Genomic DNA, 27,668 nt, shown 5'->3' with positions numbered 1-27,668 from the left:
CAAATAAAAAGAAAGGGGGAGGGGAGAGACAACATGCAGTTTGATAGAAAAGACGTAACATTTTATCACATTTATTGATATAATAAATAAAAATAATCATGACAATACATTATACTACAATTTCTTACAAAAATAACAATCTTTGTACAATTACACTTCACGAGTTGAAGAATCAAAAGGAAAAAATATGTGATGCAGTTTTAAGCTGCAATCACAGTGGATGGACAAAGTTCAACAAACCCTGTTTGGAAGAACATTTCTGGAGAGAGGCCATCAGAAAAGGCAAAATCTTATTTTCAACATCAATTATATTATTATTTCATTGATACTAATAGGAAAAGTATGATTCATACAAATGTCTCAAATACTACATAATTGACAATTTGTGGTAATAGTAAATGGAAGTTATTTATGGAAAGGACTTTAGAGGATAATCTTAAATATTTATAAAATATTTCATAAAAATAGGAATCATATATATATATATGCTCTTTATGCATCAGTCAATTTCTCAATGTAGAATCGTGCAAGAGCAATCTTCAATTGAACGTTCTGTGTATCTGTGTACAGGTACTGTCAATTAGATAAAGACATGTTTGAAGCATGCATTCACAGTATAGCCTTTTAGTGCACCTTACATGAAGAGGGGGAAGGGTAATACCCGCCCAGCTACCAGCCTTTCCATCGTGCTTATATTTTAGCTTCAGAACCTCAAAAGCAGTTTATTTGTGTTAAGTAGGCCATCTGAAAGTTTCCTGGCCCAGTCGTGCTCAAAGAACATTCACACCATGTAGAAAAAAACCTGACAAGAGGAAGACATTTAGTGTTCTACATCAACAAGTACGGAAACTCATCAAGTCTCTCCAAAAGCTCAATACTGGACATTTTCGTGGAAATTCCACTGTTGCAGCACCTTAATACAGTAAATTGGAGGAACTGAAGTTGGAAAGTTTATATATCTATTTACAAAAGCATTTCAATGTGTCTGTAGAAATGAACTGGAACAAGCATAAGTGATGAAATTACTTGAAAAATATGTACATACAGCTTGACCATTTAGCAAGAAACCTTTACCTTCTGTTGTTCCTACAAGTTCATTACACGATTTCGCTCATTATTGTTAATTATCAATTGCTTATACATTACAATTAGGTGAAATCACACCATCATATTTTCATTTCCTGGCTGAAGGAAGTTACCCAATACAGGTTGACATAGTCTTCTTCACGGCATCTCTTGCGAAAGGAATGTACGACAGAGAATACCAGGTCATTGCCAGAAACTGAATGATGCAAAACAATATCGCGAGTCCTGGTTTGTTCCACTGAAAAATAAAAATAGCTCAATAAGTTTGAATTTTAGAAATTAAAATTTATGGATATGGGGCATTCCTTTGTCACGGGTGAGACACACACACTATATTTTTATGAAAAACTAAATATGCTGACCAAGGCAGTAATTTATTTTATTATAAAACATAAACTAACGTAACGTTTCAACCTTCTAGCAAGGTCTTCTTCAGACTCTGTATCAAGTACAAACTTTTGTACTTGATACAGAGTCTGAAGAAGACCTTGCTAGAAGGTTGAAACGTTACGTTAGTTTATGTTTTATAATAAAAATAAATTACTGCCTTGGTCAGCATATTTAGTTTTTCATAATCATGGAAACAAGGCTTAATGGAGTTACTATATTTTTATATTAAAGCAAGTATTCTACTGATAGTTAAGCAAGAGTTTTCTTACACCTTCTGTGCAATGAATTATGAAAATTAACATAACTACCCTCAGTATACTTTCCCAGATTTATAGCTGTAAGCAGGGTTCCCACACACCTGGAAAACCTGGAAATCTCAGGGAAATTGAAAAAAATACAAATCTCAGGGAAAATCTTGTAATTGATTAATGGTTCCCAATGAAGCAAAACTGAGGGATTATAATATGCTCCTGTCTGTGGATAATTTAGGCTGTTGTAGCATTTCTCTTTCAGCAAGGAACTCGTATCTATTTGTTTGTCTGTTTCTTGTTTTTAAATGTGATTCCAGGGCTGCTGACCAAATGTATACCCTCATAAATTTTGTGCTTTATAAAATTTAATTAGCCGATTTCGATCTTTTACATGACGTAAAGTATATTTCAAGATGTGGAAAACGCATAATAAAGATAACCTGATGTCCAAAGTTAACCAGTGTTGATCTGATTTCCCTTATTAGGGAGTAGTTTTAAGTTTTTTCTTCCTTCTTTTTTTACAAAATATTAAAAAAAATGGAGTGTCCTGTTTAGGGAAATATTTATTTTCTGCCATATTTTGTGTACAATATTGTTGATTGTGTATTTACTGCATTTAGAACAGAATTTTAAATATTTACTTACTAGTGCCATATATGAATTATGTACTGTTCATAAATACTTGTTCATATTTTAAGTTTTTGATCATGTTCAACTATTGTTATAGTCATGACATGACATGTGCATTTTTACATGCCTCAAAAGCTCACATATGTGTAAAATGGAATTACTTGTAGGACCAGCAGATCTACATTAATATCATGTAGTGAAATAGTTTTCTCAACAGATATGCCAGAAATTGAATATCATGAGGTGAAGGCCAGTCGAATGGTGTATACTTAACCCCCCATCACACTTGCACTTGCAACTGTCACTAACTTACCATTACGTACTAGCATTCCTCACTTCTTCATCTTAGATTAGGATTTTTTGGAGCACTGTTAAGTTGGTTTTGATTTTATCACATGGCAATGCATATGTGGAAAGTGGGTTTTCTGTAAATAAGCAGGTTTTAATAGAAAACTTGAAAGAAGAGTCTGTTGTGGCTATTCGGCAAGTTTATGATGCAGTGAAAGTGGTAGGAGGAGTGTCAAATGTAGAAGTAAGCAAAGATATGATCCAGAGTGTTAAAGGTGCACGTATTAGATACGAAGAAGCATTGCAGAAGATGAGAAAGAAATGTGATCACAAAGACGACAAAAGGAAATAAATGAAACGTAAAGCAAGTGAGATCCGTGCTTTAGAAGCCAAACAACAAAAGATGCAAGAAGAAGAAAAGGCTATTTCAGAACAATTAAAAAAAGGTGAAGCTTCTGAGAAGTAAAGTTTCTTAATTTGCTGTATCAGACCTTAAGTACATTTCTTGTTTTATATTTCAGTCTCAGTAACTTATTATTCCTTTTTAAATTGGTATTAATAATTGCCACTTCATTTTTATGTTTTAAAAATTCCAATAATTTGTTTGTCTTAACTATTATTGTACGCATTACAGATTAATTGATATTGTATCCATTTATAAACATGTATGAAAAGTGTGAAAATATTTCAATGTTCTATATCAGATATGTTAGAAATTGTTTGAGAGTTGTTTAAAGTTCTAGAAAACTGGTCATCTTTGTTCTTAATTACATGCAAAGAAGTGTAATTGTATTTTATTATTGAACTAGTTTATTACTGTTGCTTCTGATGCAAATAACAAAAGAAGGTGAGCATGGTATGGCTATGAGGGGAAATGGAGGAGGCCATTGTAAAATTTTAGTAGTCATTTACTGTGCATTCAATACTCTGGAAAAAATATGAGGCTTCTGGAAAACTCGGGGAAATCTCAGGGAAAATGGATTTGGAGTTTGCATGGGAACCCTGTGTAAGTGAACGATTTTCTGTCATGGGTGGGACAGATTAAACACTGCCTCTTTACTTAATAAGAATAAAAATACATAAATAAATTACGTGAGTAAGTAAATACTTCGATTTTTAATTGTTTTAGTTGTGGTTTTTGTTTTTAACATAGGGAATATTTAACCAGTGAAGACTTCCATCGTAGTTTTTATGCTGTCAGCGTAAGTATTTTACCCTTTTTTTATCCTCAACCTGAATCCTCAACTTACGATTTTACAACGCGGTACCATGTTTAGCACCTAAAGTTTTTTTATTCTATTACCTGATGAAGGAAGTAGGATAGACTTCCGAAACGTCGTTCTGATACATTCCTACTCACTCACGTAAGTTATTTATATATTTTTATTTGAATTGATAGTGAGTAAAGTAAAACGCAACATTGTAATATGTTACTTAATACGAAATTTATTTTAATTTCTGTGAATTTTCAAATGATGAAAAATAAATTGTTTAAGATAAAAAAGAGAGAAGGTAATTGACCTTTGTATATTCTAGTGGAGTTGAAGGGAAAATGTAACAGTTAAAGGAGAAATCGTTTGTTTTTTGGTGTCTGAGGTGTGACACAACAAAAATCAAAGGTAGATCAAAAAGTTAATATAAACGAACAATATATAAAATACCTTCTACATTCTAACTTAATTATCTATAGTACTTGGAAATTTTATCCAAATGATAATTTTGCATTCAATTTTAAAAACTGACATTCAGAGGTACTTTGACATGGAATGCCCCTTATATATATATATATTTTCATGTCAAGTTCATGAAATTAGTGTTATTCTGCAACGCTATACAGAATCATGAACATGTCACTAATTCATCCCATTATTACTAGCTGGCAACAAAATGCAGAAAAATGGTGTTGCACTTACATGAAGCTGTACTATTTGTAAATAGGTAAATATTCCCAGTGGTTGTGTGGGAAAGAGAAAAAAACATAAAATCTCACAACTTTACTCGCACATCCACATTTTCCCCATCACTTTTGCCAACCTTCTTATGACTTTCTACAGCTGCAAAGCAATGAATCACCAGGTTTTAAAACAAATGTAATGCTAAAAGTATCTTTAGCCCATCCAGTTCCCAGTACTTTTTGACACTACATGTAGGGCATCCTAGTGTCAGCCTGGTGCAAGAAAATCATGTTCGACCACGTACATGCTGCATGCAAGAATAGCAGTGCTCAAGACCAGAAGATTCAACAAATGCCTACCTGCAGCTCTCAACATTTATTCGTTTGCACCACACTGTACACTGCTCCAGGGTAGGGTAAGGTAAGGTAAGGTAAAGTTCCCCATGCATACAGCAACGGGTAGGGCCTCACACATTCTCAACCTCAGCCATTTTGGAGTGATGTTTTCAGCACCATACTCCAGCCACCTTTACTCCCCAGGATTGCCCACAGGTACCCATTGATTTGAGGCTGGGTGAACCTCAAAGCCACTTTATGCAGGGACAAGGCTGGAAATATTCTGACCTTAGATCACTCACCCTGGGAAATGAACCCAGGTCTCCTGCATGCCCTACCCACTAGACCACCATGGTTGGATGGAGTACCCATTAAAATAATTATAAAATTCCAGCCATACACCCAGTGCCAATGATATTAAATTTGGTGTAGCCCATCAAACATTTTGTCATGCTGCAAAAGTTGTTCATCAACTAAGTTTAATCTATACATTAACAAAATCCACAATAAGAGGATAAAATACTGGACATTATTAAAGTAGCATACTTACCCATAATGCAGCAAAAAGTGTCAGTCCAAGAGTAACAATCATCACAGTAGTAGCAATTGCTCTGGTTGGGGCAAACATCTTTTTGATTTGGTTAATGGGTCCCATCAAGAAGCAGGTACTGTAAACAGGATTACAGCATAAAGTTACATTCAACAGTAATAAAATTAATTATTTCCTCTTGTGCATTTTGTTTCCCATTGTTAGCAAATATTTATTCTGATCATTCCTAGCATAATGCATTTTGTAATACAACAATTAGAATTATTTCCAAGATTTTACAATTTCCTGCATTTTAAGTGTTTTTACATCAGGCTCCTGACAAAATTTGTAACTGTCATAACTGTCAATGTATCACACACAAATAAACTTTCTATTCCTTTCTTCAATCCTAAATACTTACTAAACTTCTGACAAATTAATGTCATATTTGCTATTTGATTCACTAGTGTGTAGAATGGACCATATTAGTGTGACGCCACATTGCAAGATTGAGTCCAAACAATCCTCTCGCATGGTTTTGCCTCATGCGATAACATTTGATTTTCCATTGCAAGGGGTAAAAACCGTGACAGCAGTCATGAATCCGTTATGAGCAAGCAAGTTCTTTGATTGTGGTCGTTATTATCTTATCGATTTTATTAAAAGTGAAAGTTCGTTCTGTAGTTTCAGGTTCATAAATTACACAAAGTATATGGTGGCAACTCCGCTTTGGATTAATACTGAAAATAAACATTGTGATTGATAGTCCTCCAAATAAGTGACCAAAGATGGAAAATACCAAACGTGTTGCAGAAGACTCATCTACCACCAGTGAACATGTAGATGTTGTATCTGCTGTACAAGGCTCATCTAGCACCAATAAACCTGTAATACCAAAATCGAGGAAGATTGAAGTAAACTCAGAAATTTTTTGTGACATAGTGCATTCTGGTGCATTTATTGACAAAACTTTTCTTACCAGAGTTTTTTCTTTAGACAGAAGATGAGTTTCCAACTATGGAGAGAGTTCTCAATACAGCACCCAACATATTCGGAAAATTAGTGAACATGGATATGCTCAAGAGTTTTTTTTTAAATAGAGGTGGATGAAAAAGGGGAGCTTAAGAACTGCGTAAAGAAGAATGAAGCTGGCAAATGGCTGGATAGAAGATGATGGGAAAACACCAGGACAACTTGAAGATATATCAGTGTCACTGTAATGCAAATCATACAGATGAATAGTGAACTATGTGCTAGTAGACAGGAGCATTATGGTGAACATTTATTTGCGATTTTCAGAAATTGGTGTGTAATACGTGGGAGAAATTCATTAGTTCATTTAGGGATATTTTGAGGGATGCGTTTGAACAGCACATGTATTTAGGAGTTTCTAAAAACCTGAGAGGGGATAAAGGTAGATTTTTTAAAATTATGTTCATGAAAGCAAGGTTACAAGTGAGCAACAGTTACGTGATGGCTTAGAAACCTTAGTAAAGTACAAGGTGGTCCGGGAAATGGGAAATTTTGAATCTAGGATTAGCAACACTGTAGTGCCGGCATTTGTTCGGGACTGATGCAACATCATTGAAAAAGCTGTGCATTTAGTAATGATGGGTCATTGGAGTGGCACGGAACGTATGTTCGCTGTGAAAGGGTTTTAAAAAACGGTGATAGTGTGACTGCAGTGCAAAGGGTATTTCGGCAGCATTACCAGCTAGGACGTCATGTTCGTGTCCCATCAGCTCACGCAATTACAACCTGGGTGCGTAATTTCGAAGAAACTGGTTCGGCCTTGAAGAATAGCTCCCAGGTGGCATTTGAATGATACGTACCCCAGAGAATATGGAATCACTTCAAGCTGCCATTGAGCCCTCGCTGCTCCGTTTGACAACATGCATCAGTACACAATAATGCACGAGTTACAGTTCCACCCCTATAAGTTACAGATTGTGCAGCAATTACATCCTCACGATCCTGTGTTGCGTAAGGGTTTTTGCGAACTGCTGTTGGCTAAGGTTAAAGAGGATGCCAATTTCCTTAACAATTTGTGGATCTCAGACGAAGCCCATTTCCACCTTGTCACCATATGCAAACAACATTGAAGTGTGCCAGTTTCTGGAAAGTCACCACTTTTCTGAATTCTGTGGTTTTACAGATGAGGTAAAAACATAGCTCGGCAAGTCTCAGTTTAGATGCTTTGATGAAAAGGAAGTTCTTGATTACAGCAATGGATACCAAGTTTTGGAGAGAGGCACTAAAATGTACAGTGTGTTCTCTTTTGTAAAGATTGGAGGGAGAAAAGGAAGAATGAGCACAATTCCACATAACAAGATGCACAGACCAAAGAACTACTGGGTTGCCAATCATGGCATAGAAACACTGGAGGAACTGTTCGCAAATGAAGAGATCCAAAAAAAAAAATATGCACTTCAAACTAATGACTCAGTTAAATTAAAGAAGCCTGTGTACAAAATGGGACCTAAACATGTCATAGAACTAAAATCACGGTTAACAGAAGCTTTCAAGCACCCTAGTGAAGATGAAGTTGGTTCGATCCTTTGTATGTAAAGGACCATGGATACTCCTTGTAATTGAGAAGGAAAATTATTATTGTGTACTGCAAATACCAAATTGTGAAATTCTGCATGAAATTAATATAATATTTTATAGTGTCTCATACTTCGATAAGAAATACAAATACAGCAGTAACTCTATTGATGAGTATTACAACGCAATGATTTCCTTGGATGGAAACAAGGAAGAATCATATCAAAAACTTGCAAATTCCACAGGAAAGCTAATTTCAGAAAATATGCCAGAAAATCATGATGAATTCAAGGCAGTTCTCTTTGCTTTTGCAGGGAACATTGAAAAATTGAAGACAAATTCTGAAGTATATAGCGAAGAAAAGAGAAGGTTCAAAGTTGATTGGGTGATGGAAGATGGTATGGCCACAATTGTTGAAGCAACAGAACCACTGCACTTGATGGTCCCAAGCAGATCTTGAACTCTAAAATATTATGGAGTCTTCAAACGTATTTCTGTTACAAAAAAAAGATTTGTACGGGATTACATTGTGATCAATCTAAAGTTATTTCTATCTCTGTTGTGTCAACAGGCGCAGACACTATTCTCAAGAAGTTGGAGGGCAAGAAGGGGATTGAAAACTCAGGAAATTTCTTGAGCTGATATGAACTGATATCACCTTCTTCGAGGGTGTTTTTTTTTATTCATTAATAATTTAATTAGTGTATTTTTTTTGTTTTTACCAAATTATCATGTGTATTGTACATCAATGTAAATATGATTGATTGATTTGCTTTATTTAACATCGCTTCTATGCCACTTTTGGCTAATTGCGAAGATGGGGATGAGTGATGATATGATGAAATTGATGAATGGACACACACACACACACATCCATGCCCAGGTCGGGATTCGAACCTGGGATCCCTGGCATTGTAGCGCCACGGGGGCCTGCAAATGTAAATATGAGATTTCGGAGAACATGTCGATATATAACACATACCTTACAGATGAGAATGTAAAGAATAAATTGAGTTTGAAATCGACTGAAGCAAATGTTCCTAACAGCATCTGCTCCGGAATGGCATCCACTGGGCAGTGCAGCTGCAGTCACGTGAGCGCCTTGAGATTGGCTGAGCTTCGGACCGGCTTCAGCTGTGCTCGAAACTGAAATATCTAGATTTTCTTTAAAAATGCCTAATTTTCTTACCCTGGTAAATCATTACCTTGTTCTCTGTAAGATGTGTGTTATACAGACGTATTCTCCAAAATCTCATCTCTACATGTACCATACACATCACAATTTTGTTTCAAACTGCTGTCACAATTATTAAAGCTACCACTTTTGATGGAAAATTCAATGCTTTGAATAGGAGAAAAACATGTGACCACTTTGTGACACCACATGTGACACCACCTCTGAGGTGATGTCACCACTAATATGGTCCATTACTCGATACTTAAGAAAATAAACATGTAGTTAGGTCTATTCTTTACCTTGCAAGTGCTGTTACATTCCCAAACGTATAAAAGACTGCAAACAGGACTCTCCCATGTGGCAAGAACAGAAATGCTGATCCTAACACTGAGAACAAGATGCCAACCACAAAGCAGATTACAAAACCTTTGATTCTTGTTGACCAGCTAAGTGATGTCGCATCAGAAATCTGAAATTAAAAAAATTAAAAAATGAACGACATTCATTTCCAAAACCTGTTAACGAGTTCTCATTTGTACTCTGTGTGCGCTTCTGATTAACAAACTATACTTGACTTCATTACTGTATTACGCTCACCCAACACAACAGGAAAACTGCAATTTTTATTTAAGTTTTGGATATTGTACAAAATGAACTGTAATTACACCAGTTTCACATGCTGGTAAAATTCTTTCGATTATCACTTTAAGATGCATTTGTGAATATCTTATGTCATGCTTGGCTATGCCAAGAAACAACAACATGAGGCCATGCATGTTCCCAAGGTAAAATGTTCCCTCTCTCCAAAATTCTGATTGCGTCAGAAATTCGGTAGTAACATTTTTGAATTAAGATTTTAAATTTTCTTGAATCCGGATATTGTTGGCCATCCGTAGTGTCACAGCAAGATGTGTTAGGAAGAAGGTTGTGTCTGCTCTAAGTAAGTGTGTCTGTAACCTCGAAACAAAAATCTTGATCATTCTTGTCATTTGTTTGTTCACAAAATGAAACAACAGAAAGCACTTCATATTTTGTAAAGAAAAAAATAGCGGGGATTGGGTGCCAAACTGAGGGAGGGGGGGGGGGGGGCAAGGACAATTATTTTCTCGTTAGACAATGCTTTGTATTAAGAGACCATCCTGTAGGGGCAAAAGTATAGCAAAAATTGGGGGCAGGATCTTCTTCCCACATCACCTCCTAATCACCACCACATTTTTTTCTGAATGCGATTTAAACGGCAGGATTCAAAAAATGAAAGGAGAAATACCATAAAGGAAATGCAATGGCTCCAGAGCTGCCCTTCTTACTGTTTTTCCAGCATTAACCATTGGAAAACTTATGCTTTTTGCTTACTTAAATTTTCTCTATGCACAATTACATTCATGTATTCTATGCAAGTTGTGTTGCCATGCTCTTTAATATGAATATTTCCCCTTAACCCTTAGTACGCCACGCGGTCTGACGAAAGTAAGCCCAGTGTCGCTGAGGCTTTGAGCGCGAAATTTGAATTCGTATACATAATGGAGAAAAATCGTAATAACTCTGGCATTATGGGACCAATCTACTTCGGATAAATTTTGATTGGAAGGTAATACATCGGTGCATGCAACCATGTAAAATTTGGATGCCCCAACCACGGAGGGGTTACAGGCGGGGGCTGCATCCCCCGAATTTCAATGAAAAAAACATAAAAATGTGGAGTTTTCCCCCTCTTCTCCAGCTACTTTGGGGAGAAAACCGGAACTTTTGCTTTTTTTTTTTCAAAGAATGGACCTTCCGCAACAGAATGAAACTTGATTCATGTTCGTGGGTACAATACAATTTGAATAATAAGGCAAAACGTAAAACTCTGTTTTTTTCCCTCAAAACAGCGAATTTGCATATTATTCATAAAATTGTTATATAACTGACACTATGGGACCAATCTACTTCGGATAACTTTTGTTTTGCAGCTAGAACATCAGTGCATGCAACCAAGTAAAATTTGGATGCCCCAAACGTGGGGGGCTTACAGGCGGGGGCTGCATCCCCCGAATTTCAATGAAAAAATCATAAAAATGTGGAGTTTGCCCCCTCTTCTCCAGCTACTTTGGAGAGAAAACCCGAACTTTTGCTTTTTTTCGTTCGCACTTTCATCTTGTGTAGCTACTGTCAATCTATTTCTTCCCTGTTGACTCGGCTCTTTGTGGAAATATGTCTGGAAGGAAACGATTGACGTTAGGGAAATCTATGAGCTGTTATATGATACGAACTGTTTTTCCTAACAGAGGAGGGAAGGAAGCCTTTGCATTGGTTTGTTTTGTCTCTTCTTCTGGATAGACTCACGCTTCTGGCGCCTCTGGCTATCGTCAAGCTTCATTGCATTTCTAACATAGAGGCAACAGAAAGCTAACACCGCCAAACCTCATCATATCCCCCCTCTCCTTGACCCCCCCCCCCCGGCACTACTTCAGCTGGATCACCAGGTCTAAACACAAAGAAGAATGTATGCCTTATCAGTACTAAATCACAGCGTTGGAAGCTTGGAGGAAAACAGCATCGTAAATACCAAGCATTCATTGTGTCTGTCAACTGAACAGTGAACACGTGAGCCCAAAGACCAAACACGTGACATAGGGGGGGGGGGGGATTTGGAATTTTCGTAAACACGATTGCAGAACTTGTTCCCGACCGAACTGCCAGTGTTTCAACCTCAATATACAAATATAAGTGTGGCAAACCCTCGATAATTGTATCTAAAGCTGTTAGTTGCATATGTGCAACAGCGGCTACAAGGGACATACTTTTTTCGTTGCACAGGTGCAACGGCGGGGGACTAAAGGTTAAAGACAAGAGCATGGAAATACTAGACACTCTGAGAAGTTTCATCATGATGATGTTACAGAAACCCTGACGGGGTTGTAAGCATGGGGGCTGAACAAAAAGCCATGTTATGACCAGACCTTCAAGAGCGGAGGAAACTAGCGATCGATGAACCTTGAGGATGTACAGTAGGAAGAAGGAAATTAAATTAGCAGGCCATGTGGCATGAATTGGTGAGGAAATAAGAGTTTACAGAATTCTTGTTGGGAAACCTGATGGTAAGAGACCTGAAGGAAGGCCAAGACAAAGATGGGACCTAAAGGAAATCAGGAATGATGGAAAAAAAATTGATTGATCTTGACGAGGATAGGGGCAGATGGAAGGCTTGTGTTGCTGCAGCCATAAACCTTTGGGTTTAAGAAGGCTAGAGAGTTAGTCAGTCGTGTTTGGTATCAGGCAATTGTAACGTTTTTAATATCCACATATTATAAACATTACATAAACTGAAAATTTCGACGTAAATATCCGTAGTTCAATTTTCGGCCATCAGAGGCCGTTGTCCTCGATAGCTCTACCGGTGCTGCCTGTAGCGGCAGACTCGGTACAAGCGGGTTGTGCGTAAAACCTCAGCAGTGCTTCAGAGTCGCTTCTATCGACTGGAACGGAACGGCAACAACCCTTTGGCTCTACTTGGCCGGCGAGAGGCGTACCTAGCATGCTGCCTTGGTGGACGGAAGCCTTCCTTGTGTGTCACTCGTGAAATGGGCCACTACTAAGAGAATAGGACAATAATCGGAGTGCTTCATTACATGGCTATAGAGGCTTATATGGTTTAGGTACGTAAAACTCTCTGCTGTGCTATAGGGACTTAATAACATCGTGCCAACGTTCAAAGTCACCCCCCCCCCCTTTGCCTTTTTGTCACGCACAAGGTGCCGTTCAAAAAAAAACTATTTTTTTTGTACTCTTATTCCTCTTCCCCCCTTTGTTTGTGTCGCCTTTTTTGGGTGCAGTGAATGTACTAAGTGAACTAACAAAAACTATTGACCAAATTAGCGAGAACTGAATTGCATAACTTTTGCTTGAACATGGATTCAAAATACTATTTTGGTCGCTCAAGATTTATTGTGGACGTAAATGATCTCTTAACAATTGTGTACTCCCCTTTTGAGTGGACGAACGTATTAATTGCATTTCGTCGATCTTGTAATGTAATTCTTCGACCCACGTTTGACGTTTTAGTCTGATCGCCCAAGGCTTGTGGTTAGTGGTTAAAGTTCATTGCTTACAAAAAGAAATCTACGAACCTCCACCCCTCCTTTAGTCAATTTGGGACCATTGTTCCATTTACACCTTTCATTTTTAAATGGTAGCATTAAAAGTCGGGAGAATTGGGATAATATTAATGAATGGGAAAAACGACTATCATAAAGTAAATTAGCGTGACAATATAAATGAAGACTTGCAGTGTATTTAACACGTCTGGAAGATAGTTGAAAGGTATTGTCTAATGCGTATTGTTTAATTGGGTAGGGTTAAAGACACGTACGCGTACTTGTTACGTATTGTTAATGGTGTTTGATTAACTGATATGAATTTAAATATACCGCAGGACGTGTTAGGAATTTTTGACGTGGACGCACGTCGTCTTTGTGAATTTGCAATTTGACTTATACCGACCTTGTTAATGCTGGACTCTTTTACGAGTTGCTTGTTGTTTATGAAATACATATATGTTAATTGAGTAATGCATTTTATTGTTGATAATTGACAAACATAAGTTGTAGTTTTACCTTACCTAGAATCTATAGTAAGCAAGTCAATATATATATGAAATACACGTTACGAGGCAATTATAATTTGAAGTCGAAAGTACCATTTTGATAATCGTATACATATACGATAAGGAGGGTGAATAAGATATGGATTTACGAGGACAAACTAACGCAATGAAGAAGGCACGGCGTGTTATTCATTGCTGGACCCTTTGACTTTACATGTACATTTACATATATTTGTGTGTGCATTTTCTTACAGGGCTTGTCTCGCGCTTCTCGTCGATTTTGCCTGTTGACTCCTGCATTGTCGTGCGAGAAGTGCGACACAAATTGTAATTTGTGATATATAGTGTGGGTATTCAATCTTATCGTGAAGTTGCGATTGCCGCACAGCCGCTTCCAGATTAAATATCGCGTGCAATCACAACTTGACCCCCACTATATCATTACACAATGTCTGCTAATCTACTTCAATGTGTACATTCACACTGTTTTTTCTATTTCTTTTTAAATATATCTATGGCAAATGCTCACTCCTCTCTCAAACAACACTCCTTGGAAACATCTGTATGTGAACTATCATGCGACATATCAGTACAATTGCACAGTGATCAATTGAAATCTTCCACCTCTAAAAGTCATGCACTATGATATAAGCTTAACATCCACTTAGACGCCGGAAACGAGACACCCCGAAGTCAAAGAGTAAAAATTGGATGTGCCTTTCTGAGGTAGTCCGCTCATGTACCACGCCGCCAAGTGGAACGTTTTCCATGATCGGCTACAGCAGGGTCGAGCATGATGCTTGCCGGAACTAAACAAAGAGACACTGCCAAAGGAAAATTTCCACCCTAGAAACCTAGACTTCTGGCATGGAAAATCCATGCTTCGGTTCTGCATGTTTCGCTGTAGTGGGCGTTACACCATTTGATTTCAATAGAAGCAGACAACAGAAGTTCTGTTGCTGCATTTTCCCATGTCTCAGTCCCGGGCGATATGCTATAGTCTCACCTGAGTAATAATTCCACTCTCTTCATCGACTTCTTCATTCCCACTAAGTGCTCTCCTTAATTTATCCATTCTCTAATTGCAGAACTATGATCTACACCGAAGAATAACTAGTTCTAAGAACGTAATTGTAGAATTATATCGCTGCAAACCTAGAAAGACAGAAAGAAAAACTTACTCCAGTTTAAAAAAAAAATATCGGATATACAGAGTGAGTCATAAATATGTCTACACGTTTCAAGTAAATGTAGTGTGTTACTGTACAATGTAAAGGGAAATGGTGAATAGTATATTAAACTTGAAACTTCATTTTATCTTTTCTGATAAGTGTCACGCACCCAAGCTTACGTTATTAGCCAAGATGGCACTGAGCATACAGATTAAGTTACAGTTACATACATATACATACTTATAAATAATTTTCAAGAAAAGATGGCTTTGGAATGCAATGATGCCAGTAAACATGCAAAACATGGCCCGAGATATAATAATAGCTATTTATGTCAAATTTTCTTCTTGTCACCAATGATTGTCCACTTGTTCATGTACCTTCTTTGTAGTTCTCAAGAATAAAAAATCAAATATGTAAATATAAGTAAACTAAAATGAAATGCCATGTTCAAAATTACACATTTACATGAACTCTATTGTGGTGTGGAAAAAATCCAGTGTGGTGAGAAATCAATGTTTCTGGGTTTGAAGCTACAAAATTACATAAATGTGTTTGCACCATTGTCTACATCATAATTCACCCATTCTCACGTTAGTGGTTTTTACTTAATTTATTTATTAAGGTTAAGGCTACAGCAAGTAGGCACTTCATTTCATAGTTTGGAACGACTGAAGATGACCGGACCCCTCTCCGATTTTCTTCATATTTGGCATACTCACTAATTGAGGCCTCCTAATCACGAACCTTAAGTTAAAAGTTGTCGGAAACGTCTAGAAATTGCAAAATAAGCGAAAATAAGGCATTAGTTTTCAGAATGGAAACAGTCAATTTTGAGAATTTTTTTGTTTTACAAGCAAATATATATATTCCTGATACTACCACGACACGAAATTTTAACTATGTTTGCCTAACCTAACCACATGTCAATGGTTCGCAATTATTTTGCAATTTCTAGAAGTTTCCGACAAATTTTAACTTCAGATTAGTCATTAACAGGCCTCAATTAGTAAGTATGCCAAATATGAAGAAAATCGGAGATGGGTCTGGTCATCTTCAGTCATACCATTAGTTTTTGTAAACAAAAGGAGGAAAAATTATCAACTAGAATTATCAATTTAACAAAAATGAAACTTAAAATGTGAAATGAATAAAAAATTTCATTTATGAATAATCACTTATGTATTTCATGAAATTAAATTAATTTACAAAGTTTTTCCAAATTCCTTCAAAACAGACATATAGCCACTTTGGATATTAGGATCATACACTAAATTATCTAAATGTTAAGGCAATTGAATTTAACTATGGGGCATTAAAGTGCTACATTTCACACATAAATGAAATGTTCATAATGAACTGATTTCATAGAATTATAAAGTACTTTGTGATGTCTGATAACAATTGAAAAAAAAACTTGGGTAAATTTCTTGTATCGGACAAATGGATTTCTTCAAATTTACAGGAGAAATTACTTACCGAATGCAGTTTCTTTATACTTGTGGAAGTTCGAGGAAGTGTTTTTTCGCATCGTTCATTGCATTTTGCCGGTAAATCATCTATTTTTCGATATAAATGTGTGACCGATAAACGAAAGCTCTTGAATCCATTTACTTCCAGGTGGATGTAGCCTGTGTGTGATGACGTAATCCCGGTCAGTGTTTCCCAACACATGTCTTTGTAACTGCAGAGGTAAGTTTTCGCAAATGATTTGTGCTGCTGTGTCAATGGTTCGTGGGGCTATGCGAGAATGGTGTGTGGGGCTACGCATATTTTTGTCGAAACCAATTTTTAACTATTGTAACCTATACGTGACCCTACCTAACCTAACTGGAAATGGTTCATGGGGCTATGTATGAATGGTTCGTGGGGATATGCGTCAATGGTTTGTGGGGTTACGTAGGTATTTTTGGGTGCAGTGGGGTGGAAACACTGCATGCAGAGTACGGTAATGAAACTGTGACCGCCATTTTGCGTGTTACCGAAGGCAAAAAGAAACTAAGAAAACTTACTCGATATGTCTCAAATAGAGCTTATTTCCATGAAATAAGCGAAATGCCACCTACAGCAATGTTTCTCAATGCAGAATACGTAAGTACGAATATTCAAATTAAATGAACTAACAAATTTCAGCAGTTTGTCCGATACAAGAAATTTACCAAGACTTGAGTATGATGACAGCTTCAATGCATGAGAAGCATTAACAAAAATGTGTTACGGTTATGATGCTTTAAAAATGTACGAAAGTTTGACCTTACTTGTCTGTGAAGCATATAGGCTAAAGATGCCAATAATTTTTGTTAGGCAAATTATATGCATTTACAGAGAATTAAGTCTTTTTCAGATTGAATCATTTTGTTATTCAGCACATTGGTTAGAATGATTTAAGAAAATGTGATTTACGTTCTCAGAATTTCCATGCAAATACATTAATTTTGATTTCATATAGATGTTGAGCATTGGTAACATGTCAAGATATCAAACGTAAGAATAAAACTTATTAATTTACGTGTACAACCAACGGCAAAGATAATAGTATGCAAATTGTCCATCACCATTTTCATTCTTTTTATTTTACTTCCTGTGTTATTTTAAAATATGAAATTCTTTTGATGCGAAGCAAACGTTATCCTCTACTTAGCGACCTTTGTATGTCAATTAATGACCTTTCAATTGTGGAATACAGACTGACTGAAATGGGTGTATCTACTACATGATAGGACCAAGTATTATCTTGTTGTAGTTACTGCTATAGGTTTTCGCTGTTCTCTGCAATTCTGATTTATAAATCTAATTGTTTACATAGGTAATACTTTTTTTTTTTGTAGGAAGCACTCCAATAGTTCACAATGTATCAGGCGCGGTTGGCCCTATAGCGCATAGGATCAGTGAACCCCCAGTAATATATGATAATCACCTCGAGAATGAACAATAAACAATGTCTTTACATTTTCACATTATTTCGCTAAAATTCTACACAATAAGTCATGTATTTGTGTCCGTAATACGGCGAACTCTTTTGCTTTTGCAAATCGGCCACCCTGATACAGACCCTCAGTTGAACCCCCAAAGGACAGCTCGTGCCATTGTGAAAGCTTCGTGTGGGAGCAGAAGCTCGAGGAGGGTATAGGACAAAATACATGGAACAGGGTATTGCAGAACCTATGTCTCCACCCAACAGTCATGCGCAGTTCGTTCTCTCCAGAAGCCGCGGGACAAGGCTCCGTTCTCGCTGCTTCCTCCCTTCCAGTGTTGCTGTGTGCGGTTTAAGTTTGAAGCGCACACATTACATATTCAATCTTCTCTTGTATCATTTTTGCACCGAACTTCTTGGAATAAATGCAAGATTGCAGCAGAGATGGATGAGTGGAAACAAATAAAAGCTGGAATTAGATGCGATGAATTAAAATAAAGAATACACATTACCAAAATAGCTCGTGCATGCATTCAGAGGTTTTCCCTTAAAGGTGAAAACACTTCGGGTTCGTGAAAGAGAAAGAATGGCACGAAGACGTGACTCGTTGTCGCTCGGTGTCAATTGTCTGAAGTTTGTTAGTTTTTGAAGTGCTTTGCCGAAATTTTATGCATTTTTGATTGATCATACATAGATCAAGGCATTTTTATACACAATATAACATCTGGATAATTTTTAAGGATAAACTATAATTTGATGCATTTTGAGAAGAAATTATAGTCCGATGCATTTTTATGGATAAAATATAATTGATTCATTTTTATGGATGAAATATAATTTGATGCATTTTTATGAATAAAATCTAAATCGATGCATTTTGATGCATTAAATATAAATGAGGCACCAATTGACGCAGTTAAATGTGTAACTTCCTTTTCAAGAAAAGGTTGTGACTATGGATTCTGAATTTTCAAATTCAGCTCGAATTTTTTTTGATACTTCGAGTTCGTTTAGGAAATGTTCATTACCTTATGTGTTTTCTAATAGTATATCATTACAAATGTTTGTACTCTTGGTAGCCGAATTTTAAAATTGTGGCAATATGGTAGACTCGGCCATGTATTAGAATGTACAGTATAGTTTTGTTCGTGCTGTTACCAGTTGAGCCTTCTTTTGAAAGGCCGCTCTGGCGCAAGAATGAATTACTTTTAATCCAATCTTGTGTTAATTAATGCATTAGAAGTTTCAACGTCACATTTCAAAGTGTGTAGCTTTTTCTTAGTTGGATTCTCAGACAGTATTTGAAAAATAAATAAATATATTTTTTTTAAAGTACTGGCTGGCTCTTGAGAGTAAAGGGCTGGTGCGTGGATTATTTTTAGTTTTGTCTGCCCCAGGTTGTGACTCGTCTACGCAAATCCAACGAGCAGCAGCTGAAAAACGTATCGTCTGTTCTCTGTATATTTTTTCCTAAATCAAATTTATTTCAATCTCATAAAAGTAGTTGGTTAGAACACTTATTTATGTAACCAAACCCATGGTGTCCTGACGAGAAGTATTCTAATGTAAGTAAATTCCAACTTTTTTTTTCAAAATGGCACGTATCGTTTTGGTGTGAGAACAAAAGAGTCGATTGTCTATTTTTTAGTTAAGGGAAATTGAACGTGGCAGCCAGGGAAGTAGCCAGCATCGTCTGAAGGGGAGAACATGCAACTTGCGCTCCACCTGGCGTCATGAGAACCAAACAAAAAAAAAAAAATAGCTCCTCATGATGCTGGTCCAACATCTGACTCATGCTTGCTTCTGTTTTCACTGTTGTACTGGAGCATGAGCGTTTGAAATATTCAATCTGAAGTCAGCTCAGGCCCGTATCCAGAATTGATGTCCAAGAAGGGGGGGGGGGGGAGCTCATGGATTGTGGGGGAGAGGGGCTTTATGAACCAAGTCCATTTTAAGAAGTTTAACAATATTATATGAATGTAAATTATGTGTTAATTAGGATAATAAATAACACAGAAAAATCTAGAAATATATTTCAAATACTTACAGTTTATTTTCAATATCTTGCACAGACCCCTTCTTCCCACTCATAGCTGAAGCCGAGAGAAAATATTCTAATTTGACTCGCAAATCAGATGAACGAATGTTATATACGTTCTTTGTATTCTGTGAACTTAACCTTGACCAATAATTCAACTAAGTTCCACTGTCCTCTCCAGAACATTACAGAAATGCATACTTATATTGTTAATTCTGTCACAAACCTCGTTTTATGGCTTGCTTATAAATTTTACATGTTTTTGAAGTTAGAAAAGTATATAGGCTACCTATCTTTTTTTTGGTACTCCCTGGAGAAAGTGAAATATTTTGCATGGTGTATGAAGATTTTGTTGTTTGTGAATGCTTTCAGTTGATTTTTTGCTCGCGGAAATGTATTATTGTGAAGTAAAGTAAGTCTGTTATCTTAGAATGTTACTTTACCATGTAACAGAACAGCCTGAATGCTTCACACAAGTGAATATAACACAGCAGCTATAATTTTATGTAGTTAGTTTAGGATTGTTAGGTTTGGTGATGATAGTTATTTTAGATATGTTCTTTTGAAATTTTAGTGTGCATACAAACAATTTTTACTAACAAAAAATTGGTGAAAGTACCCCGAAATTGCAGATTTTAACTTAACGTGAGCCATACTTTGGGATCAGATATCTCCGTTGATGTTCTTTTCTAATGCTGGAACCAGTTTTATATTATGTTTTTGACAACGGGAGATCATATTTCATTTATTGTCTGTGAAGCATCACTTTTTTTTCATAATCTTGTGTAGTAGTAGTTGTGCGTTTGTTATTTCCTTGTGTAGTGGTTGTTATGTGTTGGTGTGTGAGTTTGTCTTGTGTAGTAGCTGTGGTGTCTAGTGGGTTTGTGTTTGTCTTGTGTAGTAGTTGTGCTGTGCTTGTATGTGGGTTTGTCTTGTGTAGTAGGTGTGCTGTATAATGTGTTTGTGTTTATCTTATGTAGTAGTTATGCTGTCTAATGTATTTCTGTTTGTCTTGTGTAGTATCGGTGATGTGTATGTATGTGTCTTGTGTTGTAGTTGTGCTGTCTAGTATGTTTGTTCTGTCTTGTGCAGTAGTTTTGATGTCTAATTTGTTTGTGTTTGTCTTGTGTAGTAGTTGTGGTGTGTAGTTTGTTTATATTTATATTGTGTAGTAGTTGTGGTGTGGTTGTGTTTATATTGTGTTATAGTTGTGATGCGTTTGTGTGTGTCTTGTGTAGTATCTGTGCTGTCTAATGTGTTTGTGTTCGTCTTGTGTAGTAATTGTGCTGTCTAATGTGTTTGTGTTTGTCTTGTGTAGTAGTTCCTCCATTCATATTGGGGGTTAGGCGTAGAGCTGACAACTCTGCACTGTAAAAAAAAAATGTCAAGAAACAGCAATATAAGGCCATGGATGTTCCCAAGGTAAAATATTCCGGAGGTAAAATAGTCCCCCGTTCGGATCTCCGGGTGGGGACTACTTTGGGAGGTCCCTGGACTAAGGATATTAAATTAGGCTCCTGGAATGTTCTGAGCCTTTACCGGCCTGGGGCATTTCAGTGTACAGTTAATGAGATAGTTAAGTATAAATTAGATGTAGTAGCTGTCCAGGAAGTTAGGTGGCCAGGAGAAGGGAATTGTAAAATTAAAAATTATACTTTTTTCTATGGTGGTACTGAAAATCATAATTTTGGAACAGGCTTTTTCATAAATAATAGAATTATATCGGCTCTTAAAAACAGTAGAATTTATTAATGATAGGATATCATATGCAGTTTTACAGGGTAGGTGGTGTAAAATTATTTTAATAAACATACATGCACCAACGGAAGATAAAGATGATAATACTAAAGATGATTTTTATACAGAGTTAGAACAGGTCTTTGATAAATTTTCTCAGTATGATATGAAAATTCTGTTAGGTGACTAATGCACAGATTGGCAAAGAAGAGACATTTAAACCCACGATTGGTAAAGAAAGTCTTCATGAATTAAGTAATGATAATGGTATAAGATTGATTACTTTTGCAACCTCAAAGAATTTAATTGTGAAAAGTACCACTTTTAAACATAAAGATATCCATAAATATACCTGGTCTTCTCCAGATGGTAAAACTCATAATCAGATAGATCATATTCTCATTCATAAGAGAAGGCATACTAGTATAATTGACGTTCGTACACATAGAGGTGCTGACTGTGCCAGTGACCATTATTTAGTAATTGCTAAATTAAGAGAAAGACTCTCAGTGATAAATCATAAGCAACAAAATCTAAAAGTTCTAAAATTTGATACAGGAAAGTTTACTGATGAAAGAATTAAGAAAGATTACCAAATTAAACTGTCAAATAGATTTGATGTTTTGCAGGATTTAAATGATGATGAAAATATAAATGAAACAGACGTAAATAAGAATTGGGAGCACATACGTAATGCAATAGAATCAGCAGCTAAAGAAAGTATAGGATACCATAAACCGAGAAAAAGTAAGCCATGGTTTGATAATGAATGTCATAATCTAATAGAAATAAGAAATCAGGCTAGACTTAGGTGGTTAAATAACTCTGATGATACAAATCTAAACAATTATAATAGAATAAAGCGAGAAGTTAACTGCACGTTTAGAAGTAAAAAAAGAGATTACTAGAAAACCAAAATTAACGAAATTGAAACAAACAGCAAAAATAAAAATATCAGAGATTTATATAAAGGTGTAAATGAGATTAGAAAGGGGTGGCAACCTAAAGTAAACTTGATAAAAGATAAAGACGGTGATTTTCTAGCTGACCCAAGTGATATTCTAAATAGATGGAAGAACTACAGTATGCGGCAAAACAAACAGTACTGAAATCACATCATTGACAATGGTTTATTGTACAACATAATGAGACATAAAAAATGATGTGAAATGTGAAATGAAATGCAATGAGAGTTAGAGATTTACGTCTGTACATAATGTGTTCGAAATGTCCCCCCCCCCACTGCGCACACATTCCTCATAGCGTGCTTGTAGATTGAGGAACATGTTAGTGAACATGGGTTGCTGCAACGACACAAACAATGACCGAATCTTCTCTCGCAACTCTGGTATAGTGGACGGGGGGGGGGGGGGGGGGTCATGTGATCGGAAAACGTCCTCTTTCAGCATACTCCATATGTAGGCATCGGGAGCCGTGAGATCAGGGCAGTGGGAAGGATAGGGGAAGTCCGTTCCACGGGAAATGAGGCGATTTCTAAACTCTTATCGCAGAAGAGCAATTGAGGTCCCCCAGTGTGCGCATTAGCTCCGTCTTGTTGCATTCATTGTTGTTGTAGTGGCAGATTTCTTGCGCGGCAAAATGCGCGCAAATCACGCAAGAATGGCTCAATAATCAAGTGTCTGTATCGTCCCTGGTTCACAGTTTGTGGATTCACGTGTTCATCCTCCACGAAATACGGGCCCAATATTCCATGTCCCGACACTGCACACCAAATCGTAACCCGCGTACTATGCAATGATTTCTCAATGATTACATCTGAGAAAACGAGTTGTTTGTCGGTTGATGCACCCATCAAGGTGCACACAACACTGATCCAGTACGACGGAACTTCTCGATGACGGACAAGATTATTGTGTTGCTTGGAGCCGCCTTGTTGAATCGTTCCACGAACCGAGTTTTCACAACCTTCATGCTCGGTCCATTCTGATGCCCAACACCGTATGAGCGGAAGTAGTGCTCGACAATAAACACCTTCTCCTCTGTTGTGAGTTCCATTCTCCTCGCGCGAACTGCACACAACGCTAGTCCACACCCAACTGGACACGCAAGCACCGCTGCTGGCTGAAACCACTTTGCACCTGCGCGCACTCTGTCCGTGACTTTCGGTACTGTTTGTTTTGCCGCATACTGTACTTTAATGACCTTTTAAATGTTCATGTAGGAGATAAATCAGAAGTAAATGAAGTCCACACAGCAGAACCTTTAGTTCCAGAACCTAACTTGACTGAAGTTAAAGATGCTATTAAAAGGCTAAAGAATAACAAAGCACCTGGCATTGATTTAATACCAGCTGAGTTAATTAAATACGGTGGAAATTCATTAATATGTCAAATTCATAAATTAATTTGTTTAATATGGAATAAAGAAGAAATCCCTCAACAGTGGAAAGAATCCATAATTGTTCCTGTGTTTAAGAAAGGTGATAAAATGAACTGCAATAATTACCGTGGAATTTCTCTACTCTCAACAACATACAAAATATTGTTTAACATTCTTTTAACAAGACTAACACCATATGCTAATGAAATTATAGGTGATTATCAATGTGGATTTAAACGTAACAGATCAACTACAGATCAAATTTTTCACATCAGACAGACAGTTGAAAAAAAGTGGGAATATAATCAAAATGTCCATCAGCTATTCATTGATTTCAAAAAAGCATATGATTCTGTCAAAAGAGATAAATTATATAATATATTAGTAGAGTTTGGAATACCTAAGAAGCTTGTTAGTATGATAAAAGTATGCACCAGTGAAACAGAAAGTAAAATTCGTGTGGGTATTAATATGTCTGACAAATTTACAATTCATGATGGGTGACTCAGTTGTGTGATGGTGTGACTCAGTTGTTAGCATATGCAGATGATGTAGACTTACTGGGGGATGATGTGAATACAATTAAGAATAATGCTAAAATATTTTTCAAAACTGCTGAAGAGATAGGTTTGGAAGTTAACAAAGAGAAAACTAAATATATGCTTATAGGCCGAAACCAAGTGTTAGGTAATAATCAAAATCTAATTATTGATAACAACTCATTTGAACCAGTTTCCAAATTCAAATGCTTAGGAGTAATATTAACAAATGAAAATTATATTAAAGAGGAAATAAAAAGTAGGCTTAATTCAGGAAATGCATGTTACTTCTCTCTCCATAAACTTTTGTCTTCTCGTTTAATATCTAAGAAACTAAAAGTTAAAATATACAAAACAGTAATTTTGCCTGTAGTATTATATGGGTGTGAAACTTGGTCCCTTACATTGAAAGAGGAACATAAATTGAGAGTATTTGAAAATAAGATCCTTCGGAAAATCTTTGGACCTAAAAGGGATGAGGAGACAGGTGAGTGGAGAAGGTTACATAATTTAGAACTACATAATTTGTATTCATGTCCAGATATTATTAGAATAATTAAATCAAGAAGACTTAGGTGGGCAGGCCATGTGGCACGAATGGGAGAGGAAAGAGGAGTTTACAGGATTCTTGTTGGGAAACCTGAAGGTAAGAGACCTGTAGGAAGGCCAAGACGAAGATGGAGGGACAACGTTGAGATGGACCTAAGGGAAATCGGTAGGGATGGAAAAGAGTATATAGAACTTGCTCAAGATAGGGAAAGATGGAAGGCCTGTGTTGCTGCAGCCATGAACCTTCGGGTTTAAGAAGGCTAGGGAGTTAGTTAGTTAGTGCTTTGATACTTGTTGGAAAGAATTAAGTGATGTTGCGAGTGAAGCGAAGGATGGACTTTACCTAGGTTATGTATTTGATGCAGTGTAGGCATTGCTGTAAGAAATGACCGTAATGCGCACGTAAGAAATGACCGATAGAAATGCACATAATTAACATAAACAAACTTCCCTGTACACTGAAAAAAAGCGTGTGCTGGTCGACCAGCCCCAAATTTGAACAAAGCTGTCGCGTATCAATGAAAGGGTCTCAGGTTCGATTTATAGTATGCCATTTCCCTTTAATAAATGTAGGACCAGTTCTGATTAGTCGGCATGGACGTCCGGAAGGGAAAAGGGGCCGCCCCCATGGAAATTGAATGTCAACCAAAAATTATATATTACATGCATATAATTTAATTTCAGTCACAGTAATTTTTGGTAATTATTATAAAAGCATTGCAGTAACTTCAGATTGAAGGAGTGATTTTGGTACCAGTAGTATAAGCTGGAGACACATTAAACTCGTTTGTTTTCAAATAAAAATCATTGCTACTTACCTCATATGCATAGCGGAAGATTTTTCAAGCTGCGGATCACTTTTTTTCCCATGAAAATAGCGTTATTTTTAACATTATAATCATTTATTGGTCGTTGCTAATTCGGCGTGCAAATTTTGACTCACGTTGTCTATCGTCAGCTGATGTGCAGTGTTTCCAAACTTATGAACGGATAAATGCCGCACAAACTATTCACAAAAGGTTTTTAAGCTAAAATTGGGGCTAGACTCTACTTTACGTCCTTATCTCCATGGTGATTGCTTCTTTGCGTTCGCGGTGCGCGATCGTGGTGCGGCACCCAGCATCTCTTCGGGTGAGTACCTTTTTATTTTTACACTTTCTGTTCACGAAAGCCCCACTATCCATTCACGGGGTCGAGGTATGCCTACGAGGTTAGGTTAGGCCTGTTAGGTTAGGTTCCATTAGCACTCATTTCACCCTTAAATATGTGCTTCATCATCTAAAAAATTCCTCAGTACGTTCAATTGCGCATATCCGGACAACATCGGTTTTTCTCGATTTACTCCTTCAGGAAATTTTTCCTCGCTTTGGGATTTACGTTGTTGAATTCCTTATAAAATAAGCTTTCCAACGATATATGACACGTATTCCCGCTCACACGTCATCTTGTCAAACTTCCGCATGGTTGCTACACTGTGAGGGGGTTACATAACCGAACGCATGGAACATTTGATTCACGTAGTCGACGGTAATGGCGGCACGAGCTATTGTACAACGGAGATGCATGATTGACGAAAAATACTTTATTTACAGGCAAAATACGTTGCACGATTCTAAAAAACAATTTCCCCGGCTTCAGAAAGTCCCCAAGAACACAATTCCGTAAGTATTTTCTCTTCTTTTCTTCTGTAAATTTTAAGAAATCCGTCTCCGGCTTATACTACTGTTACCGTGATTTTTGCTCTTCCGGGGAAAAAAAATACTTGCCCCTACTTGAGGACGTCCTTGACATTCCAACAAAACTCAACTTTTTTTCATAAAGGCACAATTTATTGTAGTTTCAGCCCTAAATTTATTCGCACACCCCTACTACCAAACCTAAAAAATACTTGTCCCTACTTGAGGACGTCCTTGACATTCCAACAAAACTCAACTTTTTTTCATAAAGGCACAATTTATTGTAGTTTCAGCCCTAAATTTATTCGCACACCCCTACTACAAAACCTTATACTCCCAGATACAAAAAATTCTGGACAAAACTTTTAAGCCCTCCCCCCATACTTTTGTTAGGCGAAGGAAGTCTATTTTGCGGAAACTGAATATATGTCACATGACTTCAGTGAACCCTCGGGTAAATAATGCACGAGCCGCGCCTGCAATGTATATTTTTTAACAGCGGCAATATACATAGATAACCATGTATGTACAGTACAGCAGTTTTTTGACGTAAGAAAATCATCAACGACTCGCATAATAGTTTCTTGAAAGTGTCTTAAAATAAATTTAACAGAAGCATACCTTTACAAAGCAAAGTATTACCTGTTTTCCATGAACTTAAAGTAAAAATGAGTGGTTAATAAACACAAGTTAACAACATAGTACATCCCAGGAAACTTTCAACCGTGATCACAAGTGCAACAAGTAGATGACGTCATTACAAAGTTTTCATTCTTACACCATGTTAGTCTAGAAGTTTCGTTGTTTTATTATTTATACAACGTGTTGTTTGAACATGAAAAGAACACGGGAGAAATAAAAGAAAATACGAAAATATACCAATTTGAAGATATTTAGTTTTATTAGCAATATAATACATGTATAGCATCACAAATAAGCCTGCAGAGCAGAAATTGTAATGTTGAAGAAATGTCTATATTGTCTGTTGAT

General features: G+C 36.7%; 1 protein-coding gene and 1 pseudogene across 1 annotated transcript; one reads left to right on the top strand and one right to left on the bottom strand.

Annotated features, from left to right (window-relative positions):
• Window positions 1–55: 55 nt before the first annotated feature.
• Window positions 56–27,449, bottom strand: LOC145989182 (vesicle transport protein SFT2A). The gene is made up of 5 exons (XM_083124479.1): window positions 27,321–27,449; window positions 14,720–14,868; window positions 9,428–9,597; window positions 5,426–5,543; window positions 56–1,324 (listed from the first exon to the last, which is right to left on the bottom strand). The coding sequence occupies exons 2-5, from the start codon at window positions 14,786–14,788 to the stop codon at window positions 1,196–1,198; spliced, it is 486 nt and encodes a 161-aa protein (XP_082980605.1). The 5' UTR covers window positions 14,789–14,868; window positions 27,321–27,449; the 3' UTR covers window positions 56–1,195.
• On the top strand, window positions 6,193–8,411 carry LOC145989498 (uncharacterized; annotated as a pseudogene).
• Window positions 27,450–27,668: the final 219 nt, after the last annotated feature.

This window comes from Lepisma saccharinum, chromosome 6, assembly GCF_977018435.1.
Source record: "Lepisma saccharinum chromosome 6, izLepSacc3.1, whole genome shotgun sequence".
NCBI classification, from domain to species: domain Eukaryota; kingdom Metazoa; phylum Arthropoda; class Insecta; order Zygentoma; family Lepismatidae; genus Lepisma; species Lepisma saccharinum.
This window is presented reverse-complemented; position numbering and strand designations above follow the sequence as displayed.